The 21629-nt window shown below is 55.6% G+C and overlaps 1 protein-coding gene across 3 annotated transcripts; it reads left to right on the top strand.

Moving 5' to 3' along the window:
- Positions 1–1032: 1032 nt before the first annotated feature.
- Positions 1033–21099, top strand: CSF1 (colony stimulating factor 1). Of its 3 annotated transcripts, none has more exons than XM_029229484.1 (9): positions 1033–1264; positions 4405–4527; positions 5794–5856; positions 7422–7592; positions 11941–12088; positions 14188–14318; positions 14838–14890; positions 15232–15290; positions 18942–21099. In XM_029229484.1, the coding sequence occupies exons 1-8, from the start codon at positions 1226–1228 to the stop codon at positions 15275–15277; spliced, it is 774 nt and encodes a 257-aa protein (XP_029085317.1). In that variant the 5' UTR covers positions 1033–1225; the 3' UTR covers positions 15278–15290; positions 18942–21099. The 3 variants fall into 3 exon arrangements, with proteins under 3 accessions (XP_029085317.1, XP_029085316.1, XP_029085314.1); XM_029229483.1 differs by having other exon boundaries at positions 13297–14318; XM_029229481.1 differs by having other exon boundaries at positions 4345–4527; positions 13297–14318.
- The last annotated feature ends 530 nt before the right edge of the window (positions 21100–21629 follow it).

Raw genomic sequence — 21629 nt, 5'->3', positions numbered from 1 at the left:
GGAGCAAGTGACAAGAGATGCCCCTTCCAGACCCGGCTGTATATCATGTATTTCCCAGGGGCTGGGGTTGGGTGGAGTCACAGAGAGATGGAAACATTGAACCATAGTGAATTGAAGAAAGAGAAAAAGCTCCTGAATTTGGCATCAGGATTAATAGGCTTCTCCTATTAGGCCTCATTTAGATTCATTCTCATGTAGAGACGAAATGTGATTAATCATCTCAGTAAATGCATTTCCAAAAGCATCAAGGGGAATCTAGGGCCCAGGTGCCAATCTCCTCAGGTCTGGAGGCTCAGAAGGGAGCATGGGTACCAGCCAGCATTTACATCACCTGCAGGTCAGGTGCTGGGAGCATCTCCTAGCACACAGCAGAGCCTCCCAGCTCCCTGTCACAGGACACAACTCATCCCCTTCTGGCCAGGTAGTTAGCCTCCCTGCCTCTACCCTGACACCAGAACAGGACACAGAGGCTGGGCGGGCGGCTTGGGGGCTGCGTAAGAAGGAGAGGGCTGCCTGCAAACCTGCTGACTCGGGTTCCACAAGGTGCTGCAGGAAGCGCAGCGGGGGAGGCCCCAGTCTCCAGTGTTTGGCCCTGCTCTCAGGCCATTTCCTGCTCAGATTTGGGAATTTTCAGGCCTAGAGGGAAAGTCCCTTGAAAGGAATATTAGAAAGAGAGAGAGAACACCGGATCCGCCTGGAGAGCGCGGAAGGAAAGGCGAGGCTCTGTCCAAAGCCGGCGCGCTGGAGGGAGGGAAGTGGTGAAGCCCGCGTTACTTTCTCGAAGGCTTTGGCGTTGAGCACAGCAAACAAGGCGACTGGAAGACGAGCGGAGAAGACCAGCCCTCGGGGTGGGGGCGGGGAGGCGGTTCAGTGGGCCTCTGGAGTTTGTGTGTCTGTGTCAGTGCGCGCGCGCGCGCGCGTGTGTGTGTGTGTGTGTGTGTGTGTGTGTGCGTGTGTGCATCTGGCGCCTGTCCAAGGTGATTTCCCATAAACCACATGCCTCACAAGTCCGCTTAAAAGGCTGTGCCGAGGAGCTGGCCAGTGGAGCCCGGCTCGGGGAAAGTGAAAGTTTTCCAGGGGGCTCTCTGCGCCGCCGCGAGTCCCTCCTCACTCCTGGGACAGCAGCGCGGCCCTCGGCTGGGGCGTGGACTCTGCAGCGGCCAGCGAGCGAGCGAACGAGAGAGCGAGGGCGGCCGACGCGCCCGGCCGGGACCCAGCTGCCCGTATGACCGCGCGGGGCGCCGCCGGGCGCTGCCCTCCCACGGTAAGCGACGGCCGTGGCGCGGGGCCCTGGCCGGGCTGGGGTGGGAGCTCGGCGGCGCGGCCCCTGGGAGCCCGCTGCCCGGGCGCGCCGACTGCCGAGGCTCTTCCGCCCCGGCAGCGGGCTCCGGTTTCCATCCCATCTTTGCGCACGGACTGCGCGAGGCCCCTCGCGCTCTGTCTGGGACCCGAGACGGCCCTGCAGCTACTCTTGGGGCTGCGGCACTCCCTCGGGAAAGGGAAGGCTGCTCACCCCCATTGCATGGAGAGGCACACTGAGCCACCCGCTGGCAAGAGAAAGGGGCTCGAAGCCACGGGGCAGAGGCTGCGTCCCTGACTCTCTCCCTTCTGATCAGCCACCGCCAAGGGACAGGCGGGCGGAGTGGCTGTGCGCTGAGGGTGGTGCCTTCCCAGCGGGCATTCCTCATGGGCCATACACATGCTTCTAGGTCCTGCTGGAGAGTGGGCCCTTCTGCATGGGGAAAGTTCAGGGGCCATCCAGCTTATAGAATGCCAAGGCAAAAGGAAGGTGCAGGGCAAGCCACTACTTGTTCCGGTTCACAGACAGAAGCTGTTGGGCACTTGGGTGGCTGCATCAAGTATGTTTTGTGGGGGGGCTGCGTCCCAGAGTTGCATGGGGCCAGCTCTGAATCTTCCTGCCAAACCTGGTTCAGTCCATTGGGGAGATCCTGGGCTTAGTGGTGGTAGAGGAGGTGGAAGGAAGGTTTGGGGTTGCAGAACTGTGGACAGGGACAGCGGGCTGCTCAGGACTGCATGGGGACTGTCCTGCCCCAACCGTGGGGCAGCTCCTAGATGGCGCAGGGTGGCACCGTTAATGGACAGTAAGTGGTCTTCCAATGGGTTTGCTTCTGAGGAATCCTAGAGGAGAAACCCAGGGGGGAGAGAAGCAGAAAAATATTTGGAGGATAAGGGAGGGGGTTGCAGGTAGGGTAAGAGGGAAGAGCCCTTCCACAGGGGAGGAGGAGCCCAACTGAGAGAGAAGAGATGGGGTTAGGAGGGGAAATCAGGAAGGGTGAGGTGATAGGCAACAAGACAAACAGGGGCTGGAAGTGAGACCATGAGGAAAGAGGAGGAAAGGAAAGGTGGAAAGAAAGAGGCTGGTTTTAGACAGGGGCTGCCCAAGGGTCCACTCATGCTAAGATCTCTCCAGGGACCTTGTTAATGGGGAAGATAGAACAAGATAGGGGGCAGGTGAGGATGGATAGCTGGGCTGAGATGTCCCAGCATCTCTCTGAGACTGAAAAGATTCCTGTGGTTACCCCAGAGGCCAAGGCTCGTGGGTGGGAGGAAGAAAGAAGCGGGAGAAGAGCCGGCCCAGCCGGATGCAAGCTAGAGTGTTAACCCTTTGGTGCCTGTCCAGATCCTCCTCTGAGGCCAAATCAGGGCCCCAGGTGCAGGGTGGCCCCTTTGGCTACCTTCGAAGTCAGCCTCCCACATGGTGCCTGAAATAACTCCAAAAGCCAGGCAGCCCTTGGGGTTAAGCATTGCTCTCTCCTTGCTGTCCTCAAACGTCAATATCTTGAAATGCGTGTGGCAAGGCTGTCTTCCTGAGCATCCCCTTCCCCATAGGCCCTTTCCTCCATACCACTGACACCTGGGGCTCAGAGCCTCAGGGGCAGCCAGCCTGGGGCAGAGACATACCTTCTGCATGGCCCAGTTTCCTCCCATGGGTCCTGAATTGCAGGTTCCTGAGGGCCTGGGCAGCTATTCCCACCCAGAGCTACCTCCTCAACCATGCAAAAGAGCCCAGTGTTTCCTCCATGACTGCTCTCCCTCTTCCACAGTCTCCCTCCCCCAGGTCAGACCAGGACCCTCACCAGATCCCTGTGCTGAATGGCACTGGGCCATCTTGTGCCTCTTTCCTCCAGGCCTCTCCTTCCCTCTCTCTGCCATCAACTTCTCCCCATCTTTCAAGGCCTCACTGTGGCCCCTCCTCCCTGCAACCTCCCTGGAGCCCAGCCAGGGCCTCTCCTCCCTAGTAAGAGCTGACAAACATTTGGGCTTTTAGTTATATGTAAATCAGCATGTTGTTGTGGACTGTTTCATAGCCTCCAATGTGCTACTTGTTTGCAGTATTTGTCTCGTCATCTGAATTACTGAGGCAGAGCCCAGAGCCCAGAACCCAGCAAGGTGCCAGCCCGCACCCCATCCTGACAGCATTTCCTTGAATCTGCCAGGAGGCAATATCCAGCTTCGGAAAGAAAGCCCAAGGGTCTTTCTCTGCCTCTGGCTGGAGAAGGGGAGACCTAGAGCCAGGGAGAGGGCTAAGGGGACCTTGGCAAGAAGGAGGGAAGGGGAACAACAGGGTGTCAGGAGCCTGTCCCATCACTCTTGGGGTAAGCAGCTACCGGGCCAGGTGGGTGCTGAAAGAGGGGAGAGATCTCAGAAAACATTCTTGCAATGCTAAGAGCTGACTGGCTGGATGCAGAGCCTGATGGGGCTCCGATAGGCAGGTGCCAGCCAGAGATGGTCTAGAGCTGCCACTGCTGCCTCTGATTAATTGGTTGGGCTCTTTTTGACACACATACCCAGGGCTCCAAAGGTCTGTGGTGCGGGATAGGTTCCCAGTGAAACTGAATTTGGGCCCCTGGTTTTTCCAGTAGCAGAGCCAGACCTGTGTGGAATCAGGTAGGAGGAAGGGCTGGGCCCAGGCAAATACCTCTGGCTCCAAGTCTGGAAGCCAGCCAGTGCAAGAACATGAACTTGAGAGGAGTGGGCAGCTCACAAGATGCCTGGCTCAGTGTGTGATATCGCAGAGACAGAATAATGGGTAGATGCAAGTCCTGCATTCAAGGAGTTTCCTGTGTAATTGACATTTAGACTGGTAGGCATACCTCCCATGTCCTCATTAGAAGTTCAGTGTGTAGTAAGGCTTGGCCTGGGTTAATCTGGGAAGGCTTCTTGGAGGAGACGGCATTTGGATTGTTAGCGAGGGAGAGCAAGGTTGTGCGTGGCTGCTAGGAAATCCTGAGTAAGGTGGGTTTGGGGAATGCTGCATTCTGGAATGAGGGGCAGGTCTGTAGCATTGTGGGTCTGAGGTCCTTGCTTTTCCACCCTCAACAGGGCGTGGGGGTTCCTGGGGAGTGTGAGAGCTGGGGAGAAATTATGCCCTCTCTGTCGCAGACATGGCTGGGCCGCCTGCTGCTGCTGGCCTGTCTCCTCGTGAACAGGAGCACTACCGAGGAGGTGTCGGAGAACTGTAGCCACATGATTGGGAACGGACACCTGCACTTCCTGCAACAGCTGGTGAGTGTGTGGTCCTGCCTACCTTACCCTCTCCCCACTGGGGAGACGGAGGCAGGAGTCAGGGAGCAGGGCCAAAGAGAGTGGCTGTAGGCAGAGAAATACGACCATGCAGGATGTGGCTCGTGGCTCCCACTAGCTCCACGGATGTTCTTCTCACTGACCTTCTAAAGGTCAATGCCTCTGAGCCCCCCCTCAATCCTGAAGCCCTCTCCCACTCCCCTGCAGGCGGTGGACAGGGTGGACTTCTAGCTGGTTGCCTAGGTTAATGATTGCCTGGAATGTCAAACGTGGACTCTGAAAAAGTTTGTAAAGCCAGCTCTCCCTCGGTGGGATGCTTCCTCTGAGGAGCCAGCCCAGTCTGCCTGCTGTGTCCAGATGTTGCCTCTAGCTCCTGGACTCCCAGATGTGCCGCCAGCCTGGCACCAGGGCCTCAGCCAGATTTGGAAGGGAGGCTCCCGCCTAACTCCCAGCCCTCCCCCCTCACTTCCCTGGCTCTTGCCTGAGCCCTGGGGCTGGGATGGCCTGATCACCCAGGCCATGAAGGAGCCCGTGCCTCACTCTAATCGTGCCAGCAGAGTCATCAACAATTTCAAACGTGGTTCAGACCGGCAGAATCAGGTTGCTGTCATGGCTGCTGTCCTGCTCAGAAGAGAATTTACCATCCCTCTAGCCAGCCAGGCAGTGGGGAGCACCACAGGCTAAGGCCAGCTCCAGGGCCCTGAGCTTGGAGCCCATAGGCTGGGCCTCCTGCCTCTATTACCCCCTACACTCTTCCTCCTGTATGTAGCTGCTGCAGCAATCCAAGGTAGACCAAGAGCCACCACATTCTCTGAGGCTTAGAATCACAGAACCACTGCTCTGAGGGCCAGTAAGGGCTTTAAGGGCATCTAGCCTCAGTCCCTACAGATCCTGAATCCCCAGAGCTTGTCTAGCCTCTGCTTGAATTCCTTCCAGGACAGGGAGCTCACTACCTCCCACGGGAGATTATGTCCTACATTAGATAGTTCTTCCTTATAACAAGCTGGCATCTGTGAGATTTCAGAGTGGGAGGTACAAGACAGAGACTTCTTGTTCTTCTATAACCCTCCCCTGGGCATGTGGAGGGCACAGGTCTTCCCCTAGCCTTGGCTCTGTCTTTCCAGGTGTGGTTGGGGGGAGATGGATGAGGATCAAACCCTGATCCACCCAGAAACTCGAGTCCCCGTTCTTAGGCAAGCTCAGTCGAGTGCAGACACCCTGCCACCACTGGCCTGCTCTCTTTTACAGATTGACAGTCAGATGGAGACCTCGTGCCAAATTGCCTTCGAGTTTGTAGACCAGGAGCAGTTGGTGAGTTATGGCTGTTTACAAGGCCCATGTGCCAGCATGTATGAACTTCCCAGGGTGGGTGTATGTGGGAGCATGAAGGTAGGAGAAGTCCTAGAGCTGGGCAGGGTATGGTGTAAGGATCCCTGGTACTCAAGTCTGGGGTGCCAGGGTCCAGGGCTGAGCTGGGCAGGGCCCAGGCCTCAAGTCCCCTGCTGCTCCCTTCTGCTGGCCCGGCACATGTCAAGGTCTTACTATGTGCCAGGCACTTTGATCCTGACTATGTGGTTCACTCTTCTTGTTCATGAGAGGTTAAGGGAGAGAACATAGGTAGTAAGTGATTTGAACGCGGGCAGGCTGGCTCTAAGGCCTAAGGCAAACCAGTACTTCTTCTGGGTCAAATGTTTTGCTTAAGGATGTCACCTCCATCCAGCAGACAGACCAGCAACGAGGGAATCAGTCCAGCCCTTTCCCTATTCCTCCTATCCCACACCCAGCTGTGTGCTGCTGGTTCTACCTCCCAGCATCTCCGGCTCCTGGGGCCTCACCCCATCAGTTGCTTGGACGATTTCAAAAGCCTCCTAAATGGCCTTCCTGCACCCAGTGCACCCCTCACCCCACCACTAGTGGGGGAGCTCTCTGAACCACAGCCTGTTATCTTCACCACCTCCCCCAAACCTGGAGACCCCTCACTCCAGGAGAAAGCCTAGGTTGTTTAGCCTGGGGTTTACAAGCTCCAGTCTCTATCACACGGCCCAACCCACTACTCCCATTCCCTGTTTCTTCCCGCCTCCAAGCCTTTGCACAAGCTCTTTCTGATGCCCGTAATGCCTTTCCAGCTGCTCCCACCCCAGCCTTTATTCCACGTCTGTTCTTCTTTGTGCCTCCTAGAAAATCACCATCATGCCCAGAATTTGCTCCCATCTCTGAGCTTCTGCACACCTGACCCGTACACATTTCTATTAGAACTGGAGACCACCTCATGGTCCGAGGAGTAACCTTGGTGTCCCACTCACTCACTCACTCACACCTTACCAAGCATTTACTACTAGGAACCTATTGCACCAGGTGCTAGGAATACAGAGCTAAAAGCCGAGTCTTCATTGAGGCACCCACCATCTCTTTAGGGAGACAAAACACTGAGGTCATTCTTTGGACCCCGAGGTAGTCTCCAGTATCCCTGTGGCCTGGAGGATTAGAAGGAGCCATATGGTAAAGGGCTTTGTGTGAAAGCAAGCCAAAAGAGGGTCAGAGACAGAGAAACAGAAGTTCCCCAGAACCCACCCTACCTGTACACCTTCATCCTGATTAAAGCCTCATCTTTCAGAAATCTGAGGATCTCTCTGGTCAGAATCCACATTTCCTTCCCTCTACCACTATCCCCAGCAGCACCAGATCGCAACGAGGGAGAATGAAAGCCAGCTGAGGGCAGCATTCTCCTTCTTACTGGAGGGGGAGGCCCCTCTCCTCAGGAGTAAGGGTAGGGCAGGCTGCATCCCTCCATCTGCCTGGGATGAGGGCATCCAACACAGAGCTTGGGCTCCCAAGTGGCATCAGCCGGGTCGTCAACTCCAGGTTCTACTTTTCAGAACGACCCCGTGTGCTACCTTAAGAAGGCATTTCTCTTGGTGCAAGACATAATGGAGGACACCATGCGCTTCAAAGACAACACCCCCAATGCCATTGTCATTGTCCAGCTCCAGGAACTCTCTCTGCGGCTGAGGAGCTGCTTCACCAGGGACTATGAAGGGCAGGACAAGGTAGGAGGGCCCTGGAGCCAGGAGCACTGAGTGGGGGAGGGCAGAGGGCAGCTGCGGTGGTACCATCCCTACCCATAGGCACAGAGGCACTCACTGGCCTCACCCATGTCATTGCTCACTGGCTCTCTCACTCACGTATTCATCCCATAAATCTTTGCCGAGGACTCACCGTGCAGGAGGCACAGTGCTAAGCCTTGACGATGTCTCAAGAGCAAGCACTACATGGTTCCCACCCTCTAAGAGCTTATAGTTAAGTGAGGTTGGCAGCCATTAAACAAACAATGACACAAGTAAACAGAATTTTAACCCATGAGGACTATCCATTCATTAAACAAATAGTTAATGAGTGCTTATTGCATACCAGGTATTGTTCTAGACTCTGGGATACAGCTGTGATCAAACAAAATTCCCCACATTCATGGAGGTTACATGTAGGGGTGGTGAGACAGTTAACGAAATACGTAAGTAGAGTGTCAATAACTGCATTGCAGAAAGAAAACCAGAGAGGGAAGACCTGAAGCAGGCAGGTGAGGGAGTGAGCCAGGAAGGAAGAAGTACGTGGGGCTCCGGGAGAGAGAAACAGGACTTGGATTTAAAAGGCAGTGGGAAAGAAGAGACAGGGAAGGCTTCTGAGTGAGAAAATATTCACTTGAGGTCCAAAGATGAGTAAGAGGAAGAAATAAGGCTGGTCAGAGCATTCCAGAACAGAGAACGCTGGGCACAAAGCCCTAGGTGAGCAGGAAAGTGCACATTCAGCCCCCAGGTGTGGTCAGCACGGCCAAGGCAGGAGAGTGAAGGGGAGAGAGCCAGGGAGGTGGGAGCCAGATCATCTGGGGTCTTAAAGATGGGGAATTTTGTCTAAAGAGCGAGGGACCCAGTCTAACTTGCGCTGGGAGACCATTCTGGCTGCTGTGCAGGCCATGGTATGTAGGGAGCAGGGATGGAGGCTGGGTGGCCAGCAGGAGGTGCAAGTCCAGGCGGCTTGGACTAGGGTTGTGCAGTGAAGGTGACACAAGGGGACGCATTCCTGAGTTTAGAGAAAGAACCCGAGCACTTGGTAATGCAGCGGCCGTGAGTTGTTGAGGGAAGGGAAGGGTCGTGATGGTTTTGTCTCCAGCACGTGGAGTTCCCGTGATGCTGAAATGGGGCAGAGCAGGTTTGGGGGAAGGGCAGGAGTTCAGGTTGGGGTACATTACACTTGAGATGTTCGTGAAATGGCCGAGTGGAGATGTCGAGCAGGCCGCTGGACGTATGGGTCTTGAGTTTGGCTGGTGATAGACAGACGTAAGTGGTGTTGGTCTGTAGGTCATCGGTGAAGCCAGGGGACTGTATGACACTGCCCACTGTGAGAAGAGAAACAGGCCCAGGAAACCCAGCATTTATTTAGAAGTCAGGCACCGGAGGGGGCCTGGCAAGGAGGCTGAGGAGCGGTCTAAGGGGTGGGAGGGAACCCAGGAGAGTGTGGGATCCCTGAGCACATGAAGAAGAGTATTTCCAGAAGGGAAGAGTAGTCAACTTTATCACACGGGGTTTGAGAAGCCAAGCAAGAGAAGGGCTGAAAAGTGTCCAATGGATTTGGCAACGTGGAGGTCGCTGGTGGAGGCAGGTGCCCGATCAGTGAACAGAAAGTGAGGAAGTAGAGGCGACACTGTGGAAGAACCTGGCTCCAAAGAACCGCAGAAAAAGAGAGGTAGCTGGAGTGAGTGTGGGATGGAGGGAGGGAAGACTTTTAAATAAGAGAGGTATTAGATCTGTGGTTTTCCAATGTTGAGGTTCGTAAGAATCACCTGGGAGCTTGTTTAAAATGCAGATTCCCAGAACTTCCCTGGTGGTCCAGTGGTTAAGACTCCACGCTTCCACTTCAGGGGGTGCGGGTTTGATCCCTGGTTGGGGAACTAAGATCCCGCATGCTGCGTGGCCAAAAAATAAAAATAAATAAAAAGGAAGTCTTCATTTTAAAAAATGCAGATTCCAAAGAAAACACCTTCCTTTTAAATAAAAACTCAAAAAACATTTTTTAATAAAAAAAATTTTTAATGCAGATTCCCAGTATGCACCCCTAGAAAGTCTGATTCACTGGGTCTGTGGGTGGGCCTCGGAATCTGCATTTTAGCAAGCCACCCACCCTGCACACTGTATGGGATGCTGGGGGCAGGGGGGCAGACTCCAGGAGCGGGGAGCCAGTGAAGCTGGAGGAGCTGGTCTCCTGAGGAGCCGGCAGGGGAGGGATTCAGAGCTCGGGAGGCAAGAAGACACAGACTCTGCTGAGACAGGTAGACATCGGGACCTTCTGTCCTTGTTTTCTCTAGGAAGTATGAGGTGAGGTATGAAGGACACAGAGATTTTATAAGATGAGAAGAAGCCACTTTCCTGTTCCTTACAATTGCCCTGGGCGGGAGGCAGGCAGGGATTGTTGTTTTGACTTTACAAATGAAGAGATGAGCCCAAGCTGGAAAGTTCATTTGGCCAGCGTTGCTGAGCTGGGGAGTGATGCAGCCAAGTCCAGGTCTTCCCATTCCCGCATTCATTCTCTCCTGTATCTGGTAAACATCTACTAAGGGCCTACTATGCACGGTCCCTGGGCATCCAGTGATGCCTTCAAGGACTTCAGCACCTAGTAAAGCCCATAGTTCTTCCCCAGGCAGGTCAGTTTAAGGAAGGACTTGGGAGTCATCGGCAGGTGGGCCATAGATGTGGTGAAGCCCTGGGCACAGCGTCTGGGGTGAGAGTAGGGGTGGGCCCAGGACTGAGCCCTGAGAAGTGCCAGCCTATGGAAGTCAGGTGGAGGGGGGCAGCCTGGTAAGGAGACTGAGATGGAGCAGCTCAAGGGGTGGGAGGAAAACCAGGAGTGTGTGAAGTTTCTCAGAGCTCCAGTGGGTGTGGGGAGCCTGGGTCCCACGAGCAGAAGAGAAAAGAGCAGCTCAACAGACATAGCTGGGGCAGCCTTGGCTCTCCTTCCAAGATACACCAGTGCCAGAGAAGGACCCACAGCCCCGTGGCCTCCTCCAGGCCATTCTCCTCACCACACAGGATGATCTCTCTAAAAGACTGGAATCTTATGCTCCACTCACCTCCCCAACATCCCCTCAGTTCTCTTTGCTCTGCGGATAAGGTTAATGGTTCTTTTTTAAAAAAATAAATTTATTTATTTTATTTTATTTATTTATTGTTTCTGGCTGCATCAGGTCTTTGTTGCTGCACGCGGGCTTTTCTCTGGTAGCGGCGAGTGGGGGCTACTCTTCGTTGCGGTGTGCGGGCTTCTCATTCTGGTGGCTTCTCTTCTTGCGGAGCACGGGCTCTAGGCACGTGGGCTCAGTAGTTGTGGCTCGCAGGCTGTAGAGCGCAGGCTCAGTAGTTGTGGCGCGTGGGCTTAGTTGCTCTGCGGCATGTGGGATCTTCCCGGACCAGGGATCGAACCCGTGTCCCCTGCACTGGCAGGTGGATTCTCAACCACTGCGCCACCAGGGAAGCCCAGGTTAATGGTTCTTGGCATGGCCAACAAGGCCCTGCAGGACCTGGTCCTTGCTGACCTCTCTCAGCTGCGTCTCTTGTCACTTTCCTCCTAGATGGCTGTGCTATAGCCACTGTAGCTTTCTTTTCCATCTTCTAACATTTCAGGCTCTTTCCTGCGTCAGGACCTTTGCACAGTCTATTCTCACCACCTGGACAGCTCTCTCCAACCCCGCCTCCTTTCCTGGTTAAGTCTTGCTCATCGTCTGGTCAGTTCCTTGGGGACTCCCCCAGGCCTTCATTTAGTTCCCCTTGTTATACACTCTCAGATCATTCTTCTTTTTTTTTTTTTTTTTTGCGGTATGTGGGCCTCTCACTGTTGTGGCCTCTCCCATTGCGGAGCACAGGCTCCGGACGCGCAGGCTCAGCAGCCATGGCTCACGGGCCCAGCCGCTCCGCGGCATGTGGGATCCTCCCGGACCGGGGCACGAACCCGTGTCCCTTGCATCGGCAGGCGGACTCTCAACCACTGCGCCACCAGGGAAGCCCAGATCATTCTTCTTAGGACTCACCACGCTTGTAACAATATGTTTAATAACGATGCCCTGTTGGACTCAATGTCCAAATCGGCCGGGGACCACCTCCCTCTTGTTCACTGCGTGATTTCCGGGTAGTTACCAGATGCCTGGCACATTAATATGTGTTAAATGGAGCCATGAATAAATGATAAATTTCACCAACTCAGGACATAGGGGTCCTGCAAACCAGGGTAGAGGGGAGGGAGAAAACAAGAGAAAAAGAAGACAGATGAAAGAAAGGCCAAGGGAGTTTGACAAACAAGCTAGAGACGTGGGACCAATGCTTATCCTCATCGAGGGGGTCTCTGCTCTCCTTCTAGGCCTGTGTCCGAACTTTCTATGAGACGCCTCTCCAGTTGCTGGAGAAGATCAAGAATGTCTTTAATGAAACAAAGAATCTCCTTAAAAAGAACTGGAACATTTTCAGCAAGAACTGCAACAATAGTTTTGCTAAATGCTCCAGCCAAGGTGAGCACAGAAGGGGCCAGCAAGTGTGGGGATGGGGAAGGGCATGTGGAACAGAGCTGCATTGGGAGGTGACGCATGGGGCTGGAGGGACCCCTGGGAGGCAGCCTGATTGCTACTCGTGCTCCTGTGTGTGTAGACGTGCTTGTTTTGTGTACATATGTGGCTTCATGTACCTCTGGGTGGTCCTAGGCACATGCCTTTCCTGACATGTGTGTGCATGCACACCTACATATGTTTGCATGTTGAGGCATCAAGAAGGATCATGCTGGTGGCTGTGAGATCAGGGAGTGGAAAAGGGGGCCCTCTCAGAGAGCCCTGTAGGCATGGAGGCTTTCCCACCGGCTCTGCAGGCTGGCTGAACGTATGGGGGGTACCGTGGAGAGAGCAGAGGCTCCATCGGGGATTCAGGGCCCTTGCTCCGGGAGCCCTGCTGCGAATCACCAGGATACCCTGGCTCCAGAAGCCCCCAGGATGCCTTGAGTGTCCCCTCAAGGGACAAGGCTGGATTTGAAGTCTGAGCATCATTCAAACTCTCCCAGTGCTGGCCCAGCTGCACACATGTCTACCCTGCGTTGTCCTCGTCTCTCCGTCCTGTGCCACGTGTGCCCACCTACATTCAACCTTGCTCCCCGAGGCAGGGGCTGAGGCCCTGCGACCTGCCAATGGCCAAGTCCAGTCTCGTTGCTTCAATCCCAAGGCCTCAAGCCTTGGCCACATTCCAGCCCCAGCCTGTTCCCGCCTGTGGCCGTGACTGTTCAGCCCCTTGCTGTGCATGAAACCGCCTTGCTGCTTTCCAACCAACAGTGTCTTTGGGGCTTGAGGGTGTCTTGTGTTAGTCCTGGAGGCCACTACTCAACCTCCTGGCTGGCTGTTGTCACCCCTGGCTTGGCGTCTGGCCAGCTGGAACTCCAGGAAGGGCTGTTCTCTGGTCTTGCCTGACCCCAACCCCCAATCTGTGTGTCTAAACCCAACTTTTTGCTCTCTCCTGCAAAGAACCTTCCTGCAGTTTGCACCTTCCCTGTCTAAGGCCTGTGTCATGAGCATTGGCTCCAGTCCTGTCCTCTCCTCAGCCCCAGGGCTGAGTTAGGGCATGAGGGGACCACCAGACCCACATACCCCTCTCCATCCCTCTGGGAAAGCTGTGCTGGAGGCTGGTGACTCTATCTCCTCCCCCTCCTTCTCTCTCCCTCTCTCTGTGGTTCTTTCAGATGTGGTGACCAAGCCTGATTGCAACTGCCTGTACCCCAAAGCCACCCCTAGCAGTGACCCGGCCTCTGTCTCCCCTCAGCAGCCCCTCGCCCCCTCCATGGCCCCTATGGCTGGCTTGACCTGGGCTGACTCTGAGGGGACAGAGGGCAGCTCCCTCTTGCCCAGAGAGCAGGCCCTTCGCACAGTGGACCCGGGCAGTGCCAAACAGCGACCACCCAGGAGCACCTGCCAGAGCTTTGAGTCACCAGAGACCCTGGGCATCGAGGGCCACCCCACTGGAGGTTCACCTCAGCCCCAGCCCTCTGTCGGAGCTCCTGTCACTGGGATGGAAGACATTCTTGACTCTGTGCTGGGCACTAACTTGGACCTGGAAGAGGCCTCCGGAGAGGCTAGTGAGGGTCTTATACCCCAAGGGGCAGAGCTTGCCTCCCGCACGTTGTGGAGAGGCAGCGTCCAGGCAGAGACTGCCAGGACCAGCCGTCTCCTCTCAGCACCTTCACCACTCTCTGGGTCAGGAAAGGACTGGCAGCCTGCGGATGTAACTAGCACACCACTGCCCACGGTGGGCCCCGTGAGAGCCACCGAGGCCTGGAGTCACACACCTGAGAATGCAGACCATTCATCTGCCTCGCCCAGAGGCCACCAGGAGCCAGGCTCTGCCGGGACCCCAGCACTGCGCCCGCACGGCCTCAGCAGTCCCTCTGCCCCCTCTTCTCAGCCAAGGCTTCCCAGAAGCCATTCCCAGGGCAACGTGCTGCCCCTTGGGGAGCTGGAAGGCAAGAGGAGCACCAGGGACCGGAGGAGCACCGCAGAGCTGGAAGGAGGACAAGCAAGTGAGGGGGCGGCCAAGCCCCCAGCCCGTTTTAACTCCGTTCCTTTGACTGACACAGGCCATGAGAGGCAACACAAGGAACCCTCCGACCCCCAGCTCCCCGGCTTTGTCTTCCGCCTGCTGGTGCCCAGCATCATCCTGGTCCTGCTGGCTGTCGGTGGCCTCCTGTTCTACAGGCGGAGGCGGCGGGTAAGAAGAGCCCGATGCGGGAGAGAAGGGCTCCGCATGGGGGCAGGGCACAGCCTGGCTGGAGGAGCAGGTCGGAGGACGACTTGGGCTCAGACTGGGTTCTTCAGGCGCTGAGAGACAGGAGGCTGACTGAGCACAGGGGATGGGAGGTTGAAATGGAGGGTTTCTTCAAGAACAGGGCAGGCTCAGGCTTACAAGATGAACCGGTAGGGACTGGGGCAGAAGAGTAGGAGACACTGTGCTTGGACTAAAGCAGGATGAGAACCCAGATGGGAGGGGAGATGGAGGAGGAAAGTGATGCGTGTTAGGTCAGGGCAGGGCATTGCCTGGGAGCTCTGCAGAGCTGGAGTATGAGGATAGGAGAGGCCTCTGGAAGCCCCCTGGCCCTCTGGCTGATCCAGAGTGGGGAGGCTTGGCAACTCTCTCATAGAGTCCCTGAGCAGCCCTGCCTGAGGATGGGGCCACGGCGTCCCCACACTCCCTCAGCTCCTCAGTGAGCCTGCTCTTTTCTGTCCCCAGAGCCATCGAGAGCCTCAGACAGTGGATTCTCCCATGGAACAACCGGAGGGCAGGTGAGAGGTTTTTTTTTGGGGGGGAGGCCTCTGATAGGCATGGGGGGGCCTGTCTTGGCATCTGTTTCCCATCTAGATTTGGAGGAGACGTTCTCCCACTTGCTCTAAGGAGATGAGGTTCGGAACAGGATTCCGGGGTGGGTGGAGAGAAGGAAGGGTGTCTCTTCTTTCCTAGCTATCTGGGACTTTTCCTAGTTTCTTCTTAGGGTTAGGCAGTTCTGGGTCTTCTAAATCTGGGAGGGCTGGAGCACGTGTGTGCGGGCTTGGGGGGAAAACTTAGGGGATCCCCTCACTCCCTGGCCTCTGCTGAAGTCTTATGCCAGCCTGTGCTCTGCCCGCAGCCCCCTGACCCAGGATGAGGACAGACAGGTGGAACTGCCAGTGTAGAGGGAATTCTAAGGTAAGACTCTGATCTGGATCTCTCGCAACCCCTTAAAATTAGTTACACCCAAATTTTCCAGTCACCCTAACTTGTTTGTGGTACCACCAACTCCCCGGAGGCACCCACGCTTGACTCCCTTCTCTCTCTCTCTCTCTCCTACTCCCTTTTCCATCTATCGCCAGGTCTGGCCAACCCTCTTCTCCCTGAGTCCTCAGGCCTCCCACTGCCCCTTCATTCCCTCCACCCCATTTGAGGCCAGGCACTGTTAATTCTGTGTCGGGCTATTATTTCTGCACTGGGCTTCTACTTTTGCTGCCACCTTCCATCGCAGAGCAACCAAATTGTTCTTATGTAAGGTCTTTAGCCTCTTGGGGACTTTCAGCAGCTCTGTATCACCAACTACTTCAAACCCAACGTTCTCAGCTTGGCACCCAAGCTCCTCCAGCAGCTGCTCCTAACACGCACCTCTTGCCAGCTTCCTCTCTGTCTGCGCCCTGATTTGACCCTTCTTCCCAACCAAGATCATTTCTACTTCCCTGCTTTTAGATGCAAGGAGCCATAGAGGCTTAGTCTTAGAAGGGCTCTCAGAGGTCATTTGGCCTAGTGTCTCTGCATCCCAGATGGGGAGTCAGCCAGCTTCTGGTCACACACTCTCAGTCACGGGCAAGCTCCCTGCCCTCTCCCAGTAGCACTGTAGGGAAGTCCTTCCTCACTAGAGGCATAACTGGCTTCCCTGCCCCCTCCCCATCCTCCCTCATGAGAGCCCTCCAGTATTTAAAGTCAGTTATCCATGTCCCCTTTAAGAATTCTCTAAGCTAAGTGTGGCCAAGTCCCTCAAACATTCCTTATATGATATGGTTTTCAGACCCCTCACCATCCTGTTCGCCCTCCTTTGGACACACTCGTTTGTCAATGTCCCTCTGAAAATGTGGCGCCCAGCCCTGGACACAGTGCTCCAGATGTCTGACCAGCTCAGAGCACAGTGGGACTGTTACCTTCCTTGATCTGGACAGTGTTCTTCTATTCGTACAGATTAAGATTGCATTCGTGTCTGTTTGTTTTTTGAACAACCACATCATTCTGTTGTCATATGTTGAGCTTGTGGTCTATTTAAAGCCCCTAGTTCCATTTCCCATAAACCTCTGTCAAGCCAGACTCTATCCTGTACTTGGAGAATTTAATGTTTTTACCAATGTGCGGGAATTTATATTCGTCCTTGTTAAAACCACCTTGTGGGCTCAGGCCTATCATCCGAGCCTACTGAAATTGTTTTAAATCCTAATTCTGTCTTCACAGCCCTCCCAGTTGTGTCTCCTGCACACAGGAGACAGATGAGTGCCTTCTGTTGTCCTCGCCCATCTTTTTGATAAACGTGTGACTCTTATCACTCCTCACCCTGGGCTCCCCAACTCCAGGCAGCCCACGGCCCTCCTCCCTTCCTTCCCCTCAGACCGCAGTCAGGCTGCAGGAATCAGCCCTTCCTGACGGTCTCCATCACCCTCTGGTTTCTCTTTTAGCTCGTACTCCTCTGCTCTTTTGTATTTGGTTAATACTATATCGATTTGCACTTACTTGGTTATTGTTTGTTTTTATACATTTTAAAATCTTACTTGATGCATATGTGTACGTTCCATACCCCTAAGAAGTCTGTAAGCCCCTTGAGGGCAGGGACTGTGTCTTCTACTTTTTTTGCATCTCTTTTTCTATCCTGAGTCCTAAACAGAGAGGGCTTCTTCATCCTCGCTAAGAACTCAGTAAATGCTGACTGATTGGCTTCAGGGCTGACGGGCCGATTGGCCCTGGCTGGCTGTCTCTAACTGTCCAGCCTTCTGGTTGACCAGTTAACCAGCTAACTAATTGACTCTGACCAGCTGACCAGCCGGCTGGGTGACTCTGACCACTTACTAGCTAGTAACTGCCTAACTGGCTAGTCGCTTGGTGAGCTGATTGGCTAACTGACTGGCTGGCTGCCTGCCTGAGTTGCTCATTGGCAGGCTGGCTGAGTAGCTAGAGTGAACCCATTCAAGTTTCCAGCCACATCCCATGCCAAATGCAAGCCAGCACTTCAGGGCCTTCTCATGTGTAGAGTGACAGGTCTGGGCCACTCCTAGCGAGATAGGGGATCTGCCAAATGCCGAAAACCAGGGGAGCCTATTTAGAAAACAGCAAGAAGTAACACATCTGGAATCCTGGGGTCACCTTGTTGGGAGGGTGAATGAAGATGGGTCAGATGGGACACTGGCAGGGCTGCGAGAATGACGCATATCCCGTCAGGACTGGCAAGTAGAGGATGGACCAAGGTCCCTAGGGACTTCACAGCTCAATGCTGTACCACCCTCTGACTGGTCCCTTGCCTCCCCCCTTGGTCTTGGCCCTCTGCCTGCCTAATCTCAGGCCCTCCCAAGCTTTCCTCTTCCTCCCGTTAAAATTTCACTTAGAGAGGAACCCAGGGCGGGGGCCACATCCAGACCTCCACTTGGATCCAGCCCTAAAGTGGTCTCCAGGCCAGGTGGCAGGAGCCTCAGGGAGACTCAGGACCAGCCTCAAGACTTACTGCTGCTCTAGGGAGAGAAATGACAGGGGGAAACACAGAGGCAGAGGTCTGAGAGAGGGACCCTCAGAAAGGAAACGTGGACACCAGACCCTCCACTCCAAGGAACCAAGACATAGGGGCAATGGGCTGGAGGTTGCCCATTTGGTTCTCCTTCCCTCCTGGCCCCAGCAGGGCCTGTGGCCTGGCTGCACCCAGCATGGCTCATGTCCAGTTTATGGTCCTCCCTTCTTCCCCTTCCAGAACATGGGAATGGGCTGGGAGCCAGAAGCTGTGGTCCTATCCTTCCTCCTTACCCATCACGGGTTTGGCTAGTAGGGCCCATGGACAGTCCGGGAGGGAAGCTCCACACTGGGTCCAAAGTCAAACTGTTGGATGGAGTCCAGGGGATTTCTGCTCTGGGAACAAAGCGTTCTGAGGACAAGGATGGGGGAGGGCTTGGAGAGAGCAGGGCCCTGACTCTTACGGATGATGCAGGGAGGCAAGTCCCTTGGTCCATCCGGCAGGAGGCTGGCTTGCTTAGGGGTTAGCACGCCAAATGGCAGGGTGGGAGTTTCCTTGTCCAGAACTGCCTCCGGTTCTTCCCCTTCAGATACCTCTGCCCTGCTGTCCTGAATATCATGTGTGATGACCCTCTGTGATAAGTGGTGAGGAGGTGGGAATGAGCAATTCCTCTTCTTTGCTAGAGTTAGCAGGATTCACTTTTGATTTTTTTAGACCAAGGACAGTGAGATGGTCTTTCCTGAGGAGGGGTCTAAGGACATGCAAGTGCCCCCTTCCGTCCCTGTCAGACCCCTCCACTTGAGCAATGCCCCCTACCCCAGCCCTGCTGAGACCTCTACCAGGCCCTGTTACCTCCCCCTATGGTCCCTGGTTCCCCAGGAGGAGGTAGGAGGTGAGGCCAGTCTGCCCAGTGGCTTGGGCTGCTGCCAGAGAAAGCTGCCCGGTCCCTTGTGGTGTCTGGGATGGCTGGGAAGGCGAGGGAAAGGATGGGGGGAGTCCTGTCTGCAGCACCACCAACGGCCCACAGGAATGCTCTACCTCGCCCACCCATGTCCTCGGCGACCCCTCCCTTCACTCCCACCCGGCTGACCAGCCTTTCTGTCTCTCCCCTACAGCTGGGCGCACAGGACAGTCTCTCCATGCGAGGAGACATTATGGGGACATCCACCACCACCCCTCCCCAGCCATTCTCCTGGGAATGTGGCCTGCCTACCATGAGAGCTCCTGGACTCAGGAGAGCAAGACTGGACCAGAGCAGCGAGGCTGGGGCCCTCAGCCCTCGACCCTCAGACTCTGGACTGACTAAAAGAGGGCTGGAGTTGCCCCCCACGCTGCTATTTATCGGGGGCCCTGGAGGCTCCCATCCGCTTGAGGAAGGCTGGGAAGCCCGGCTGAGGACCCTCTGCCCCTCAGGGGCTGTGTCCTCCTCCCATTCCCCTCCAAGCCAACACCTGGGCCAGGGACCCAGAGGCCCGTGGGACATAGGAGAGCAGGGTGGGCGCTGAGGAATGGAAGAGCCCTTGTGCCCGAGGACCCGCCTGGTGCCAAGGGATCCCAACACCGACAAGCAGGGACTCGTCTCCAGAGAGAGAAGCATGAGATTCGCAGGGCAGGACAGTGTCACTGGATTTCCCGTAAAGGTGTGTAGCCCAAAAGACGAGAAGAGAAGGCTTCTGGGCCTGCTGCTCTGCACTGACAGCCCAGAGCGGGTCTGCACCCTCCACTTGCCTAACTGCCCTCTGCTGGTGGCCAGGCGGAGAGGGGATGCCAGCCCTACCCTCAGGACCTGCCTGGCTTGGCTCGTGATGCCAAGGGCAAGACCAAGCTCTGGCCTCGGCCCCAGCGTCCCCCCAGCCCTGCCAGAGCTTCTCCAGGAGGCCGCGCAGAGGCTCTCCTCTTGAAGGAAGCCATTGCACTGTGAATACTGAACCCGCCTGCTGAACAGCCTGCCCCATCCATCCCCGAGAGCAAACACCTATCCGTCCTCCCACCCCTCCAGCCTCTCTCCCCAGCTTCCTGCACTGAATGCCCGAGCCGGCCTCGCCCGTCGACTGAGGGAGCCCCTGAGCCCCGACCTTCTGCTGACCTGGCTCTGAATCCCTGCGGTGGATTAGGGTGGGAGAACTGCCCGGGCCACCAGCCAGAGCTGGTCTTCAGGCTGCGTTGTTCGCCCAGGTTTCTGCATCTTGCACTTTGACATTCCCGAGAGGGAAGTGACTAGTGGGAGGGAGAAAAGGAGGGCAGGGACAGACACAGAGAGAGGCTGCAGGGTGAGCTCTGATGGAAAATAGGTCTTTGAAGTTAAGGGCATGGCCCTGAGGTGGGGGAAGGGGTCTGCACCCCTGACCCCCCAGCCTGTGCTCTTGCCCTGTACCAGGCCCCTGCCCCAACCACAACCCCAAGGCTGCTGCTGGCTGGCACCTGGGGTGAGTGGTTGTCCCTGGTAGGAGCCCGGGAGGCAGTGACATCCTCCAGCTCTCATCCCACCCCTTGGTAGCACCATCTCTCCGACCAGGCAAGCCAGGGTGGGAGAGGGACTTGGAGAATCCAGGCATCTGCTTCCAAGTCTGCCTGAGGGCCTCAGCTTCCTGGGTCAGCCCATGGCTGTGGCTCTGAGAGTTGAGCAGCAGGTGACAGGGCTGTTGATTACCCTCGGTCCCTTTGTGCTACTGTGTCCCTCCTCTCCTGCCGCCCTGGGCCCTCCACTGAGAGACCCTGCCCTACCTGGCCACTGGACTGGGGCCTAGGAGCTTCCCTTCCTGCCCTTAAAAGTGAGGGTCCGCTGGTCCCTGCCTCCCCTGCCCTGTTGCTGTCAGCTGAGGGAAGGGCAGTGGAGAACTTTCCCCTTCGGGTCCCTTTTCCTAGTCACAGACTCTATATTTGATACGAAAAAATATATATTTAAAAGTGGAAGGAAAAAAACCCCGCAGAAAAAGCATTCCTCCCTCACTCCCCACCCCTTAAACGTATGGTGTTTTAAAGGTCGTGAAAGCAAGTCCAATCCATCACAGAAACTCTTTGTGGGCTCTTGGTGACACAGGAGTGGGAGGGGCCTCAGAGCCCCCTCTGGGTGGCTCCCCAGCTACCTGAACAGGAACCCTTCTTTTCTCTGAGAAAGCCGAGAGGGAACATTGGCTCACACACTGTGAGATATTGTTTTTATACTTGGAAGTGGTGAATTTTATATGAAGTCATTTAAATATCTATTTAAAAAATAGGAAGCTGCTTATATATTTAATAATAAAAGAAGTGCGCAAGCTGCCACATGTGAGTCATGGGAAAAGTTGCTTTTGGTGTGTGAATGGCAAAAATGGAGTCGGAGGGGTGAGCGGTAGCTGCTGGGGGAGACCCAGCTCAGAAAGCATTTTTCAAGGTACGTGGGGAAGGAGGGTTCTCTCCAACTTCCAGTCTTGTCACCAAAACCTCCTGCATTATCGCTGTCCCAAACACATTCACCTGCATATCTGTTTAATAGGAAAACGGACAGAAACCAGCCAAACGTCAGGCCTGCCCACCAGCCCCTGCCCCAGCCCAGCCTAGCCCAGCATGGCTGGTTGGGCTCTGTCCAAGGGCCCAAGGGGCCTGTAAGGATGAGGCTCCTTGACCACTGACCCCTGCTGTCCAGGTCCTCGCAGGCTCTGAGGTGAATGAGCACTGTCTCTGGACTGGGAACTAGGGGAGGCTGGCAGAGGGAGAGTCAGCAAGCTCTGTGAGTGGCCTTAAGCCCTGATCTTCCTTCTGGGAGTGGAGAGGAGACCAAGGATGCAGACTTCCAGGGGCAGAGGGGCGTTGGGAAGGTTCAG

The sequence above is a fragment of the Monodon monoceros genome, unplaced genomic scaffold, assembly GCF_005190385.1.
Source record: "Monodon monoceros isolate NGI ecotype Baffin Bay Population unplaced genomic scaffold, NGI_Narwhal_1 Super_Scaffold_18, whole genome shotgun sequence".
Lineage (NCBI taxonomy): Eukaryota > Metazoa > Chordata > Mammalia > Artiodactyla > Monodontidae > Monodon > Monodon monoceros.
This window is presented reverse-complemented; position numbering and strand designations above follow the sequence as displayed.